We start from the raw sequence: 13,365 nt of genomic DNA on the forward strand, positions 1-13,365 counted from the left end.
CCGTCTTGTCTCCCCTGCCTCCCAAACACTGAATAAAAGCATTCCATTCAGGTAGAAGATAAGGGTATCTTATGGGGATGACATGGAGCTGAAGTTTCAGGGGATTAATTTGCAAAGTATCCACTAACTTCATAGAACTAATGGAGATTGTTAAGGAAGTATGAGGCTCCATATGCGCCCTTACTGAACTCAAAGTCTTTATACACACACACACACACACACACACACACACACACACACACACAACAATGGGACCGAAAACACCTAGCAGTTTATAATTATGTGCCAGAATTAGAAAGACAAGGATTTTGCCATAACTTTCAATGGCAAAAAACGTGATTACTTTTGCACCAATCTAACACAAGAAGAGCTCAGAGGAAAGAGAAACCAGCTTCCTGAGATAAAGCAGCTTCTTGAATGCATTGGTACCTGAGCTGAAGCAGGAAATCTCTACGAAATGTCCTAAGTATGTGAGTGGAGACATTGTAAAAGGGTGTCCAGGTGAGAACAGCACAAGCAAAGGTGTGGCGGCAGGAACGAGCATGGCATGATAGGTTGGTGCTATCGTTGGAAGGGCTGGAGATAAGTTTGGAAGAGTAGGTCTGGTTCAGGTTCTTCAAGGTGAATAACAAGGAGACGAGTGCGAGTTTTGGTTGTTATAGGCATTGAGGAGCCACTGAAGACTTTTGAGCAGTAACATGATAAAAGGAGGCTTTTGAGAACATTAATCTAAGAGCCCATGTTCATAATCATTATATGGTACTTCCTCAATGACAAAGGGCCTAATGCTGCATTCATTCATTCACTAGTAAAAGGCAAATTGGTGTAATGGTTAAGCCTATGGGTTCTGGCATCAGAATACCTGGGTTGAATCCTGTCTTGATCACTTACTAGTTATATGACCTTGTACAAACCTCCTATTATCTCTGTGCTTCACTGTACTGTAATACTTACCTGTAATGTAATACTTACCTCATAGGATTTTTGTGTGGATTGAATGAATTAACTTTGTAAAGTCCTTAGGACAGTGCCCGGTACACAGTTCTGTTTGTCTGTTATTAATATTGTGTGTGTGTGTATATATGTATTTACAAAGCACCTATGCACCAGGCAGTATGCTTGGTGCTAAGAATAAATTGTCACACACAACTTAAATAGTTTCTAATCTCTTGTACTGGAGCCTAGAGTCCCACTTTGGAAGAGTCGCTGATTGCATCACATAACAATATTTTTTGCTTAGCCTTAAATTATCGCCTGGAATATGAGCACTCTGTAATTTCCCACCCTATGGCATTTGGAACAGTATATAAGATTTCCCCACCTTTTTCTTCCCCAAATGTTGACTATGGGAACCATGGATATGGACAGGGATATGCAGACTACAGTGGCCAACAGAGCACTTATGGCAAGGCATCTCGAGGGGGTGGCAATCACCAAAACAATTACCAGCCATACTAAAGGAGAACATTGGACAAAATAGGATGAGATGTTAAAGTAAGCCATCTTGCAGGACGACATTGAAGATTGGTCTTCTGTTGATCTAAGATGATTACTTTGTAAAAGACTTTCTAGTGTACAAGACACAGTTGTGTCCAACTGTATATAGCTGCCAATTAGTTTTCTTTGTTTTTACTTTGTCCTTTGCTATCTGTGTTATGACTCAATGTGGATTTGTTTATACACATTTTATTTGTATGATTTCATGTTAAACTTCAAATAAATGCTTCCTTATGTGATTGCTTTTCTGCATCAGGTACTACCTAGCTCTATAAAAATGTAATTTAAAATAAATAATAATTAAGGCACAGTTGATTTTGTAGAGTATTGGTCCATAGGGAGAAACTGTGGTCCTTTATAAAGAGCCAGCCAGGGTCACCCTCTTCCCCAATTTGTAGATGTATTCTATGCTCTTAAGGTTTCATCTTCTGCCTGTTAACTGAGGTTTCTACCACACTTTTGAATAATGTTCTTTCCCCTGTGGTTATCTGAAGACTGTCCTGAGAGGAAGATGTAAGTGTTGTGATTAATAGGAACTTTCTAGTAGACCATGTCTTTTATCTTTTTTCTATCAGGTTTTAAAGATCTCTTTACAAATTAGGGAGAGTAATACTTTAAGTTATCAGCTTTATTTGATTGAGGGTGGGTGGGTTTTTTTGTTTTGTTTTGTTTTGTTTTGTTTTTTTTGACCATGCAGAAGTTTTTCTTAATATAGCTGAATATATCAATATTTGTTTTTATTGCTTCTGGAAATTGTCATAGATAGGCTTCTCATGCCCAAATTATAATGACTTTTACCCGGATTTTCCTCTAGTACTTTTATGATTGCATTATTTTCCATTTATGTTTCCGATATAGTTTGTGTTTGTTATGGTATATGGTATCAAATATGGCTCCAAATACTTAATCTTATGTGACTATTCTGTTGTTGTCAGCCCTATTTATTAAAAGACCATCTTATCACCAGGAATGAGATACCACCTTAATGGTGGTGAAACGCCACCCTAATATTATACTAAATTTCCATATGTACTTGAATCTATTTGGAGACTTCCTCTTCCGTTCTCTGGTCTCTTTGTTCATGTGCTAGCACCACGCTGCTCTGATTCTGTAGAGACTTTATAATATGTCTGAATACTAGGTAGGCTAGCAGCCCTCATTGCTCACCTTACTTTATAATTTCTTCGCCATTTTTACATATTTTTTAATTCTATAAAGAATCAATTTGTTTAGCTTGAAACAAACTCATTCATATTTTTGAGGAGATTGTATTTAGTTTGTATTTTAAGTTGGAAAATTTGACATCTTTATGATACTGACTTGTCCTAGTCTAGGACAAAGGAAGTTTTTATTTTTGTTTTTGTTTGTTTGGTTGGTTGGTTGGTTTTTTTTTAGACAGAGTCTTGCTCTATCACTCAGGCTGGAGTGCAGTGGTATGATCTAGGCTTACTGCAACCTCCACCTTCCAGGCTTAAGTGATTTTCATGTCCCAGCCTCTCAAGTAGCTTGGTCTACAGTTGTGCACAACCACAGCTGGCTAATATTTGTATTTTTAGTAGAGACAGGGTTTCACCATGTTGGTCAGGATGGTCTCGAACTCCTGGCCTCAAGTGATCCGCCCACCTCAGCATCCCAAAGTGCTGGGATTACAGGCATGAGCCACTGCGCCTGGCCAGGGATGCTTTTTTATATAGTCAAGTCTACATTTGCATTTTTCATCAGTGTTTTAAAGTCGTCCTCATTTTAGAGGGGGAGACTTTTTAGTGTTTTATTTTGGTGGTGTTGTTTTTATAAATGGGGTTTTCTCTTCCATGATAACTTCTAAGTGGTTACTGTAGGTATATGTGAAGGCTATTGATTTTGTATGTTAATTTTATATCCTGCTGTCCTAGTGAATTCCTTTATTCTTTAAGTTGATTCTCACATTGATACTCTCAGGTTTTCCAGGTATACACTAAAATGCTTGCAAATAAAGAGACTTTTTCTTTTCCAATTATCGGGGCTCTAATTGTTTTGCATTGGTTAACACCTTCAACATAACGTTAAGAGTGGTTATTACAGTGAGCGTCCTTGCCTTATTTCTGACCTCAATTGAAATGTCTATTGTGTTTCCACATTTTAAAAGTTGCTAGCTTTAGGACTTAGGTGTAAATATTTTATATATTTTATCTTTGATCATAACTTTCATCATCTAAAACACTGGTTTTTTTGTTGTTTTTGTTTAGCTTCCAGAAAAGCGTCCCACATTTCAGCAACTCCTGTCTTCCATTGAACCACTTCGGGAAAAAGACAAGCCTTGAAGAAGAAACTAGGAGTGCTGATAAGAATGAATATAGATGTTGGCCAGCATTTTCATTCATTTTAAGGAAAGTAGCAAGGCATAATGTAATTTAGCTAGTTTTTAATAGTGTTCTCTGTATTGTATATTATTTAGAAATGAACAAGGCAGGAAACAAAAGATTTCCTTGAAATTTAGATCAAATCAGTAATTTTGTTTATGCTGCTCCTGATATAACACTTTCCAGCCTATAGCAGAAGCACATTTTCAGATTGCAATCTAGAGACTGCGTTCATGTGTAAAGACTGGGCAGAATTGAAAAATTACTTATTGGATAGTCATTCTTTTCTTTATATTGTCACTGTCACAACAATTAAATATACTACCAAGTACAGAAATGTGGACATTTGTCTTCATATTTCAATGTTTTCAAACTTCAGTAGGCATGATGATAATCAAATGCAGAGTTTATGAAAAGATTCCTAGAAACTACCTCCATAAAACCTGGCGGAGGAGGTCTGAGTGCAGCCTGTGAATTTGTATTTTTAGCAAACTCCCAGATGTTACTGAAGCAGTTGTTCTGAACTGCCCTAGGGGACCACATTACATGGTGGGGTATCATTAGGTGGTCCATTATTCAATCCAAATGGCACAATTCTCTCCTAATATCCAGATTAGTACAATGACTCTTAACGTCATGTATAAAACTAAAGTTAAATAATAGCAAATAATATATTAAATATGTTGCACATAAAGCAAGTTTTTTAAGATGCTAAGGTATGATTTCTAGAATTAATTACATTGTTGCTTTCTAATCATTTTAAATCCTTGAGTTTGGGGATCTGGGGCTTCTGGCTAGTTTGAAAACTGAAGTTATCAGTCTGCTATCTTAACATAAAAATACAGAAGTACTATTTTAGCTTCTCATGCCTATTACTAAATAGTATTTCAGCTTTAAAACTGCACCTGGGGATGCCCTTCTTCACGGCCTGCTACTGAACTCACTGGTTTGAACCTCTTTCCGAGTCTTCCCTTGTCTTTTCTATAATGTCAAGAAGGGAGAGACTGATTCTGTAGAGGGCACCATTACGATGAAGAGACCCCCCAATTATATATACCCTGCTGCTATTTTCCAGAGATCAGTCAATAATCTCTCAGAGACATTTATATCCTCTCTCATCCCACTCTGTCCTTCAGCCACCAGCTAGTTTCAATGTTCCCTCTTGCTTATTTGTTTCTTGACATTTCATTAATAATTCCTTCATTTCAACAGAGAATTGACACTCGTTAAGTCTTCTATTTTTTACAGAGGCACACAAATCTCAATTTATAATGAAATGTAACTCAAAATAATCACTAGGGCATTTGTATATTTTATTTTTGTAGTTTTTTTTTTTTTTTGTAGTGTTGACTGTATGCTAGGTTCTTTCCTACCCAAGAGAAAAGAAAGACCAGGTGACCCAAACCCTCTGTGTCAATGGACCCACAGTCCGATGGGGGTGCCAGCCTTTCCTGCACCACGGACTGTTTCCCCACTCAGAGGATGAGCTCATGCACAAGCTGGCTCTTTCTGGTCTCCCTCTTGAAGATTTTTTTCCTCTCTTCTTCTTATTTTTGTATATTTACCTTTTAAAAATAATCCTCTTTATAACAAAATACACGCTTGTAGCAAAAATTCAAACAATACAGAATTGTTTACTATGAAAAGAGGCCAAAGCCCTGCTTAGAAGCCTAGCTGCAAAAATCAAGTCAGGCAACAATTTAAGGTACCACTAGAGGTTTATCAGAAAACAAGTCCAGTGATGCTAGGAGGAGCCAAGTAAAAGAACACTATTCATAGTATTTCAAACATGCATAATGATTTTTTTAATGCTGTATAACTGTGTTTAGTGGTGATATCCAGAATTTATTATTGTTATCTTAAACCAAGAGTCTGCCTACGCTCTTTTAGCAGTGAAGAAAAAGGAAGACTATGTGGTAAGAAACGTTCCCAAAGGGCAGGCTGCAGAGCAAGTTCCGATAAGTCACTTGCTAGGTAAAATCCAACAGATGCTCCCCAGTCTTGCTGAGCATTTTCTGACCTGCCAGAAGTCAAACACAAAGTCAAGAGGGTCTGGCAAAACTCACCTCACATCTACTTGAGTTCATTAAGATTCCAACACAGTAGATTTAGCAAGTTGAGTTTCTCAGTTTTTATTCTATCTTGGGAGTGGGTTTATGAGGAAGAGAGATTGGACTTACGGCCCCATCTTTACCTAAATGTGGAGGGAGGAGGGTCTTAAATGAGGAAGAATAGTTCACTGAGATACACCAGAGAAGAGGAAGCTAGCACCTGCCCTTTCTGGCCTGATCACTATGTTTCTCTGGTCTGTGAGCTCCACAATGGCCCTTTTGCATTTGCAGTTTCATTTAATCCTTGCTTCCTTATAGCCCAGGGTTTGGCGAAGTTTGTTTGTAAAGGGCTTTGTGGGCCATGCCGTCTCTACTTCAACTACTCAGTTCTGCTCCGTAGCATGAAAGCAGCTCTAGACGATATGAAAATGAATGGGTGTGGCTGGGTTCCAATAAAACTTTATTTATGGACACTGAAATTTGAATTTCATATCATTTTCATTTATCATGAAATCTTAATTTTTTTCAACCACTTAAAAATGTAAAAATCACTCTTAGTTCACAGACCAGACAAAAACAGGTGGTGAGGTGGCCGGGTGCAATGACTCACGCCTGTAATCTCAGCACTTTGGGAGGCCGAGTCAGGCAGATCACCTTGGTCAGGAGTTCGAGACCAGCCTGGCCAAATGGTGAAACCCCATCTCTACTAAAAACTACAAAAAATTAGCTGGGTGTGGTGGCACACACCTGTAGTCCCAGCTACTAGGGAGGCTAAGGCAGGAGAATCACTTGAACCAGGGAGGCAGAGGTTGCAGTGAGCCGAGATTGCGCCACTGCACTCCAGCCTGGGTGACAGAGCGAGACTCCGTCTCAAAACAGAACAAAACAAAACAACACAAAAAAGGTGGTGGGCAGGATTTGGCCCATGGGTCATTGTTTGCCAACTTCCATCCTAGGCCCAGGCACCGGTCCCTCTTTGTAGAGTCTCCATCCTTTCAGAGGATGCTCCTACACAGGAAAAGGACCACAAGCTTTACCTGGTGGGCACAGTGAGGACTGTTCTAGAGAAAACCCCAAAATTAAGTTATGGAAATAAGCAGGTTTTTCTTTCTGTGTTACAGTTGGACACTATGTGACGTGCACATGGGTCCTTTGCCATGTCTGGGGAGGCTCTTTTGAAGGTGTTAGATGGTGAAAGTGGTTCCTGCAGAAATTATTCTTGCACTGTGTTGAACCAAGACAAGGACTGAGAACTTCATAAAGACCATGTGGCAACTACAAAGGATGTTTAGATAGCAGTAGCTTGACAGAAGATTTTCATGATATATTAGAGAAGATGGGACATAGGCAAGATAATAGAAAAAAAACTGTCTATGAAATGGTTGTTTTGCCAAGGAGTAAATTATGCTGTGGGCCCAATGAATGGCAGGATGATGCAGACGGCGAGGTGAAATGTTGATTGTATCTCACAAAATAACAAAGAACTCTCTCTCTGCCACCTGGGTATCAGATAATTAAGACATCAAAGAGCCTCAAATGATCCTTATTTTGAGGCTATTTTATAGATTATGAAAGTCATCTTCCCCTGACTTGGCTAATTGATCCACCATTACCACAGAGAATTTATGAAGTGCAAAGTCATTCTAACACTATGCTGGTCACCACACAGAATGAGTTAATGGGTAGAGTTTCGATATGTTAATCTATTTAATCTAGTTTTAATCAATCTTCAGGTATCTGAGAAATTCTGTGCTCACACTGGGATAGTGACTGTGAGAAATATAAAAGCAGCATCAGGTTTGGTTCCCAACCTGGTGGTGTATACACTCTGTACACAACTTTTTTGGGACTAATTTTACAATTGCTTTGTACCATAAAGCAATCTGAGAATTTGCAATATATCACGAGACATTTGGGAGGTCAGGAGCCCCAGACACTCAGATAATAACTTTGTTCACAGAAGTGAAAAGCAGACAAAAACGTAAAGAAGCCCCAGCACATAAGTAAGCATAAGGAGTGTGCAAATCTAGCATTTATTGAGTGTCTGCTTTGTGCTCAGCACTACTCAAACACTGTGGGCAAATACAAAAGATTTAAGAGACTGGATACCCACTTCAGAGGGTGAACATACAGTTGGAATTTCCATTCACTCCACAGTTAGAGAACAGTGGAAATGAGTTTCTATCAGGCATGCTCTGGGAGTTCACGGAGGCCCCTGGCGTTAGTTTTGTGTTATCAGGGAGATGTTGATCAAGCAGCTTGGAAGTGAAAGAGCAATGTCCTCTACCTGTTCCCTGGATTCTTCTCTCTTTAGACCTGTCACCTTGAAGACAGCGTGATCTATTCCAAACATCACTGTAGGCAAATCACCATAGTACTTGGATTAAGTTAATGTGAAGAAAGTATGTCATCCTTAACAATGGATTAAATGAAAGTGAACTAGTGCATGCCATTCTCAATCCTTGCAGCTGTACCAGTTCCCAGGCACTGTCCTTACAAGTGATCCATCCATATTCCATACAAGGTCCAATACTTGCTCCCATGATATATCCTTGTTTTCAACTTCAGAAATTCAACAGACATTTACATTTAGATTATCCCTGAACAGCCCGTGAGACCAAATACACACTTTCCCTAATACACTCTAATACAAAATCCTTATTAGGAAACAGAACAGAAGTCAAATCCAGAGACAGAAATAAATACTGAAAGCAATGTCAATGAAGATGCTCTCTCCTTGACCATGTTGTCTTTGGACAATTTTTTTCTGAACAGATTCATAGTTTTGACATTTAATGATATATTTATCATCTCATATGTTCGATACCATGAAATTAACATTTACCTACAACAAAATCACCTCAAGAGAAAAAACATAGATTTTTCTAAAAGGAGGTCTGAACATCATCAGTGTTTTGGAATCCTGGATTATTTTCTCCTTTGTTAATATCGATGGAGGCATAAGGATTTTCTTCACTTCTTGCTTGATTTTTCCTGTTAAATAGAGCAAGGTTACCTTAATATACCTATGTTAAAATCAATCGGATTGATGAAGATCAAAAAGTTTGAGGGCACTCTGTGTTAAGGAGGCTGGGTGGGAGGAACAGGAAGTTTCATAAACTGTTGATGTGAGTATAAATTGGTACAGCCGCTATTGAGGGCAATGTGGCAATATTTATCAAAATCAGCAATTGCACGTGTGCTTTGCCGCAGCTTTCCCGCTGCTAGGATTCATCTTATGGGTATATTGTCACACACAGGAAATTACCTATATGAAGCCATCACAACTCTTTTTTAAGTAAACACAAATATTTGGAAACAACATAAAAGTTCATCAATAGATGACTGTTTAACAAAATTACAATCCATTCATGAAGTGGGAAATTATACTGCCAGAAAAAAGGAGAAGATTTTTGTGCAACTAATGTGTAATGATCTCTAAAACACATTAAGTGGGCTGGGTGTGGTGGATCACACCTATACAAATAAAAATTTTTAAAAACCATTAAGTGGAAAACAAAATATGCAGAACATTATTTATAGCCTGCTAACATTCGTATACTAAAAAATAAGATATACATATGCATATATACACATATATACACTAAAAAAGTATATATTCATATACCAAAAAGGAGATATATATATATATATCCGAGAAAAAAGAAAAAAAGACTATATATATCACTCTCTCTATATATATCTCTCTCTCTATATATATATATATATGTGTGTGTGTGTCTGTGTGTGTGTGTGCGTGTGTGTGCGTGTGTGTGTGTGTATCTCCAAGGAACTGATAATTTTGTTTGGCTTTGGGAAGAGAACTTGGAGGCAAAAGGTGATAAGGAAGACTCTTCATGTTCACCTTTGTATTTTTTAATTTTAACTACATGAATATATTACACATTCAATGCCTAATTTTTTGGATGAAGCTATTTTGGGTAACCGAAAAATCTCTATAGTGAAGAAAATTGAGCAACATAGACTAGCACATATAGAGATTCAATCAAGAATATGTTTAAACAACCTGAGGTGTGCATAGAGTTTTGTTAGGTGCTATAAAATATTAACCTTCATTTCATAAGCCCAGCAAGAGTCAATTTCTTAAGGACAGAAGAAAAACATCTAGTAGCAAAGCAAGACTAGAAATCAGGTCTCTAGTAATTTAAATCCTCAATGAGCTTTGATATTCAGTTCAGGAACAAATTAGAGCATGCCTAACCATGAACTGAGAGAATGATATGGAGTCTGAGCTACCCCATGAGAAATAAAGGTGAGTAAAGAGTAGCAGTTTGGGCAGGGCACGGTGGCTCATGCCTGTAATCCCAGCACTGGAGAGCGAGGCAGGAGGACTGCTTGAACTCAGGAGTTCAAGAACAGCTTGGGCAACATGACAAAACCTTGTCTCCACAAAAAAATACAAAACTTAGCTGGGTGTGGTGGCGCACCCTGGTAGTCCCAGCTACTCAGGAAGCTGAGGTGGGACAATCACTTGAGCCTGGGAGATCGAGGCCGCAGTGAACTATGACTGCACCACTGCACTCCAACCTGGGTGACAGAGCAAAAGACCCTGTCTCAAAAAAAAAAAAAATTAAAAATTAAAAATTAAAAAAAAAACAAGAGTAGCAGTTTGAAAGAAATCTCACAGCCCATTCTTGAACAATTTCACGGTTCAAACCCATCAGCAATCCAGTCTCCAACAATCTAGTCCCCACTTTTAGACTGAAAAGGATTCAGCAGTGAGAACCATTCCCTGAGCCCAACCATACCTGCTGAGTTTGCAGTGCCTCTTTGTAGGAGGGAAATGACACTGTGGCTGGGATGGAGTTTACTAGGGCATGCTAATAAATCCCAGGCCAGATACTTACTGTGTGGGCTTACTAGGAAGGTGAACTGCTGATGACATCTAGTAAATTTCTAGGGAATGCATCAGAGTATTTAGGTGCAAAATTGTCCAACTGAGTAATTGGCCTATACAATCTACCACTTACTGAAAATTTTCCAGTTACTGTTCTCTAAATCTTTCTATTTTCAGATAGTTAAGTCTAGGAAAGGCCACTTACTTCTTTCGATCTCTGATCCCAGTGAAGATCAGGACGACAATGCCAGCCACTATCACTCCCATCACAACTCCAAAAACAATTAGCCATGTGGTAACGGGGGACTGGTAAGGAGGTGCAAGTGTTGTCTGTATCCCCAGAAACTCCAGGCTGTTGTCATTCAGACGGAAAGCATCATTGATACGGCTCCTGGAGATCCTATTTGCAAAAGCAAAACATAGCAAAGGGGACACTTAGACAAAATAAAATTGCGTGTAGTTATTTACTCTTTATATCATTGTTCCTGAAAGGATTTAATAGAATTTATCATAAGAATATACACCTAGCCAGGCGTGGTGGCACATGCCTGTAGTCCCAGCTACTTGGGAGGCTGAGGTAGGAGAATCGCTTGAACCCAGGAGGCAGAGGTTGCAGTGAGCCGAGATTGCGCCAGTGCACTCTAGCCTGGGCGACAGAGCAAGACTTTGTCTCAAAAAAAAAAAAAAAAAAAAAAAAAAAAAAAAAAAAAGGAATATACACCTAAAATCATAATAGTAGCAAAGTAAATAAAGTCTAATTAAATATATAAGTCTTTGATAATTATGCATCTTTCATGCCTTGCAACCTAGATCAGGTTCATCAACAGCTCCATTGGAAAATTGAGTTGCAAGTGTGGAAATGTATAAATGGTTGGCATTTATTCATTTATGACTGCTGTGTTTAAGTGCAAAGTTAGCATATTTGGCAAGAATTTCCCTTCTGTCAGAATACATCTACAATGACTTTATATCAAATAATGGAAACGGATAATTGGATATACTTCTTCTATTATACAAATGAATCAGGTCCTATGACCAAATCTCTATAGTAATATTTTCCAAATAAAAGGTATTGGCATTTGGAGGTAGCACTGGGGAGACACATAAGAAAGGGACCTTTGCCAGTTTCTTCAGCACTGGGATGGGAAATGGCTGACTTTTATGGAGGCAAAAGGATAAAGATTGTTTAAAGAGAAAAAAAAAACAAACAAAACAGTGATATGGAGAACATTCTGGGGATCAAAGACCAAAGTGTCTGGCATCTCATCTTCCTACCCTTGGGTATAGCCCAGGTCAGGAGGTCAGAGTCCACCAGAGACGGAGAGACAGCAACGCAGAATTAGTCAGGTAACCCCTGGCAACCTCAGCCAGAAAAGATCTGAAAAGAGTCATCCTGGAAACAGAGAGTTTGAGGTCCCCTGTAGCTTGCAGCTGAGTATCCAGGAAGGCTGAACTTCTTCATAAAGATCTCAGCTAGAAGTTTTCCCTAAGACAGACACAAGTCTTCTGGAGGCAGTAAGTGAGTCTCTGGGCACAGTTGGGTCATACATTCCAACCAAGCCAGATTTTCTAGGCACACCCTGCCCAGCAGGTCTTAGATCTGCTTCCAAAATTAAACAGGACTCTGATGCAGCTCGAGAGGGCCACCTAGTGAGTTGCCCAGAAGCAGGAGGTATATTATGCCTTTTTATAATGACAGGAAACCATCTGCAAGGTCGATCCATTTTTCACTCCTGCTGTCTGTTGCGGGAAACAATTGAGGCAAATTGGACAAACTGTTTCTTCTAAACATTCATTGCAAGTCCCTCACCTAGCGTAGAGGTCAAGCAATATGCAAGGAATGCTGTACTTGCCTAACTTGTTTCAGGCTTTGGGCAGTTAAATGAATCCTACATCAAAGTCCCTAGAGCAACTGATGGCAATACCTGTCCATGTCTCTTCTGCACTTACTATTTTCCATGAGTTCTAGCCAGACTTTCTTTAACCAGCACCTGCTCCCCTTCACCAGAGAGCATTCTCAGATCACAAGATCTGCCCTGCCTGCAGGGCTGAAATGCTGGGGAATTAATGCCACCTGGAAGCAGTTCTCAGCCAATAACTGATGGGAGGTGGTAAATAAATACCCCAGCTTCCTCAGCCCTCTGATGGGACAATTCAGGTGCACATTCTACACAGTCTGTCCAGATTTCCCAGCAGGGCTGAGCTCTAGCTGCCCGTAGTGGTAACTTGCTTGAAAACATGTAATCTACAGTTTTCCTTTCCTTTTGTAAGGGCCTACATCTGGGGGAACTCAAATCAAGATTATTCCCTTGCTGTGGGATCCTTCTGGAATTACATGGAGTTTGTAGCATGAAGTAACACATGTAAATGACTCAGAACAATGCTTGGCACACAGGAAGAACGCACAAAATACTGGTTATTGTTGTTGTATTTGTTAACCCCCTCGCCCTTAGATGAAAGTAAAATGTCACCTGATGGCCTCTTCAACTTCAGTTCTAGGAATGATGTCAGACACATTTTTAGGTGCAGTGACATAGAAATTAAAGGAGATTCTTGGTTTCAAATCAGCAACTCGCACATCCTCCTCCCTGTAGAGAAACAAAACAAACATCTTCACTTG

The 13,365-nt window shown here is 39.1% G+C and overlaps 3 protein-coding genes across 7 annotated transcripts in view; 1 reads left to right on the plus strand and 2 right to left on the minus strand.

Annotated features, from left to right (window-relative positions):
- The window catches only part of BMX (BMX non-receptor tyrosine kinase), a 54,699-nt gene extending 50,526 nt beyond the window's left edge, over positions 1-4,173 (plus strand). For all 3 annotated transcript variants that reach the window (XM_050777630.1, XM_050777631.1, XM_050777632.1), the window contains exon 19: positions 3,723-4,173. In XM_050777630.1, coding sequence (XP_050633587.1) covers positions 3,723-3,797 — 75 coding nt within the window. In that variant the 3' untranslated portion in view covers positions 3,798-4,173. The remainder of the gene's footprint in view (positions 1-3,722) is intronic.
- PIR (pirin) overlaps positions 1-13,365 on the minus strand; it is a 517,051-nt gene that overhangs the window by 168,940 nt on the left and 334,746 nt on the right. The gene's annotated exons all lie outside the window — the stretch shown is intronic.
- Positions 7,902-13,365, minus strand: part of ACE2 (angiotensin converting enzyme 2) — a 52,925-nt gene continuing 47,461 nt past the window's right edge. For all 3 annotated transcript variants that reach the window (XM_050777629.1, XM_050777627.1, XM_050777628.1), the window contains exons 17-19: positions 13,217-13,333; positions 10,951-11,145; positions 7,902-8,881 (exon numbers count right to left, since the gene is read on the minus strand). In XM_050777629.1, the coding sequence (XP_050633586.1) occupies positions 8,773-8,881; positions 10,951-11,145; positions 13,217-13,333 (421 nt within the window). In that variant the 3' untranslated portion in view covers positions 7,902-8,772. The remainder of the gene's footprint in view (positions 8,882-10,950; positions 11,146-13,216; positions 13,334-13,365) is intronic.

Source organism: Macaca thibetana, chromosome X (genome assembly GCF_024542745.1).
Source record: "Macaca thibetana thibetana isolate TM-01 chromosome X, ASM2454274v1, whole genome shotgun sequence".
NCBI lineage: Eukaryota > Metazoa > Chordata > Mammalia > Primates > Cercopithecidae > Macaca > Macaca thibetana.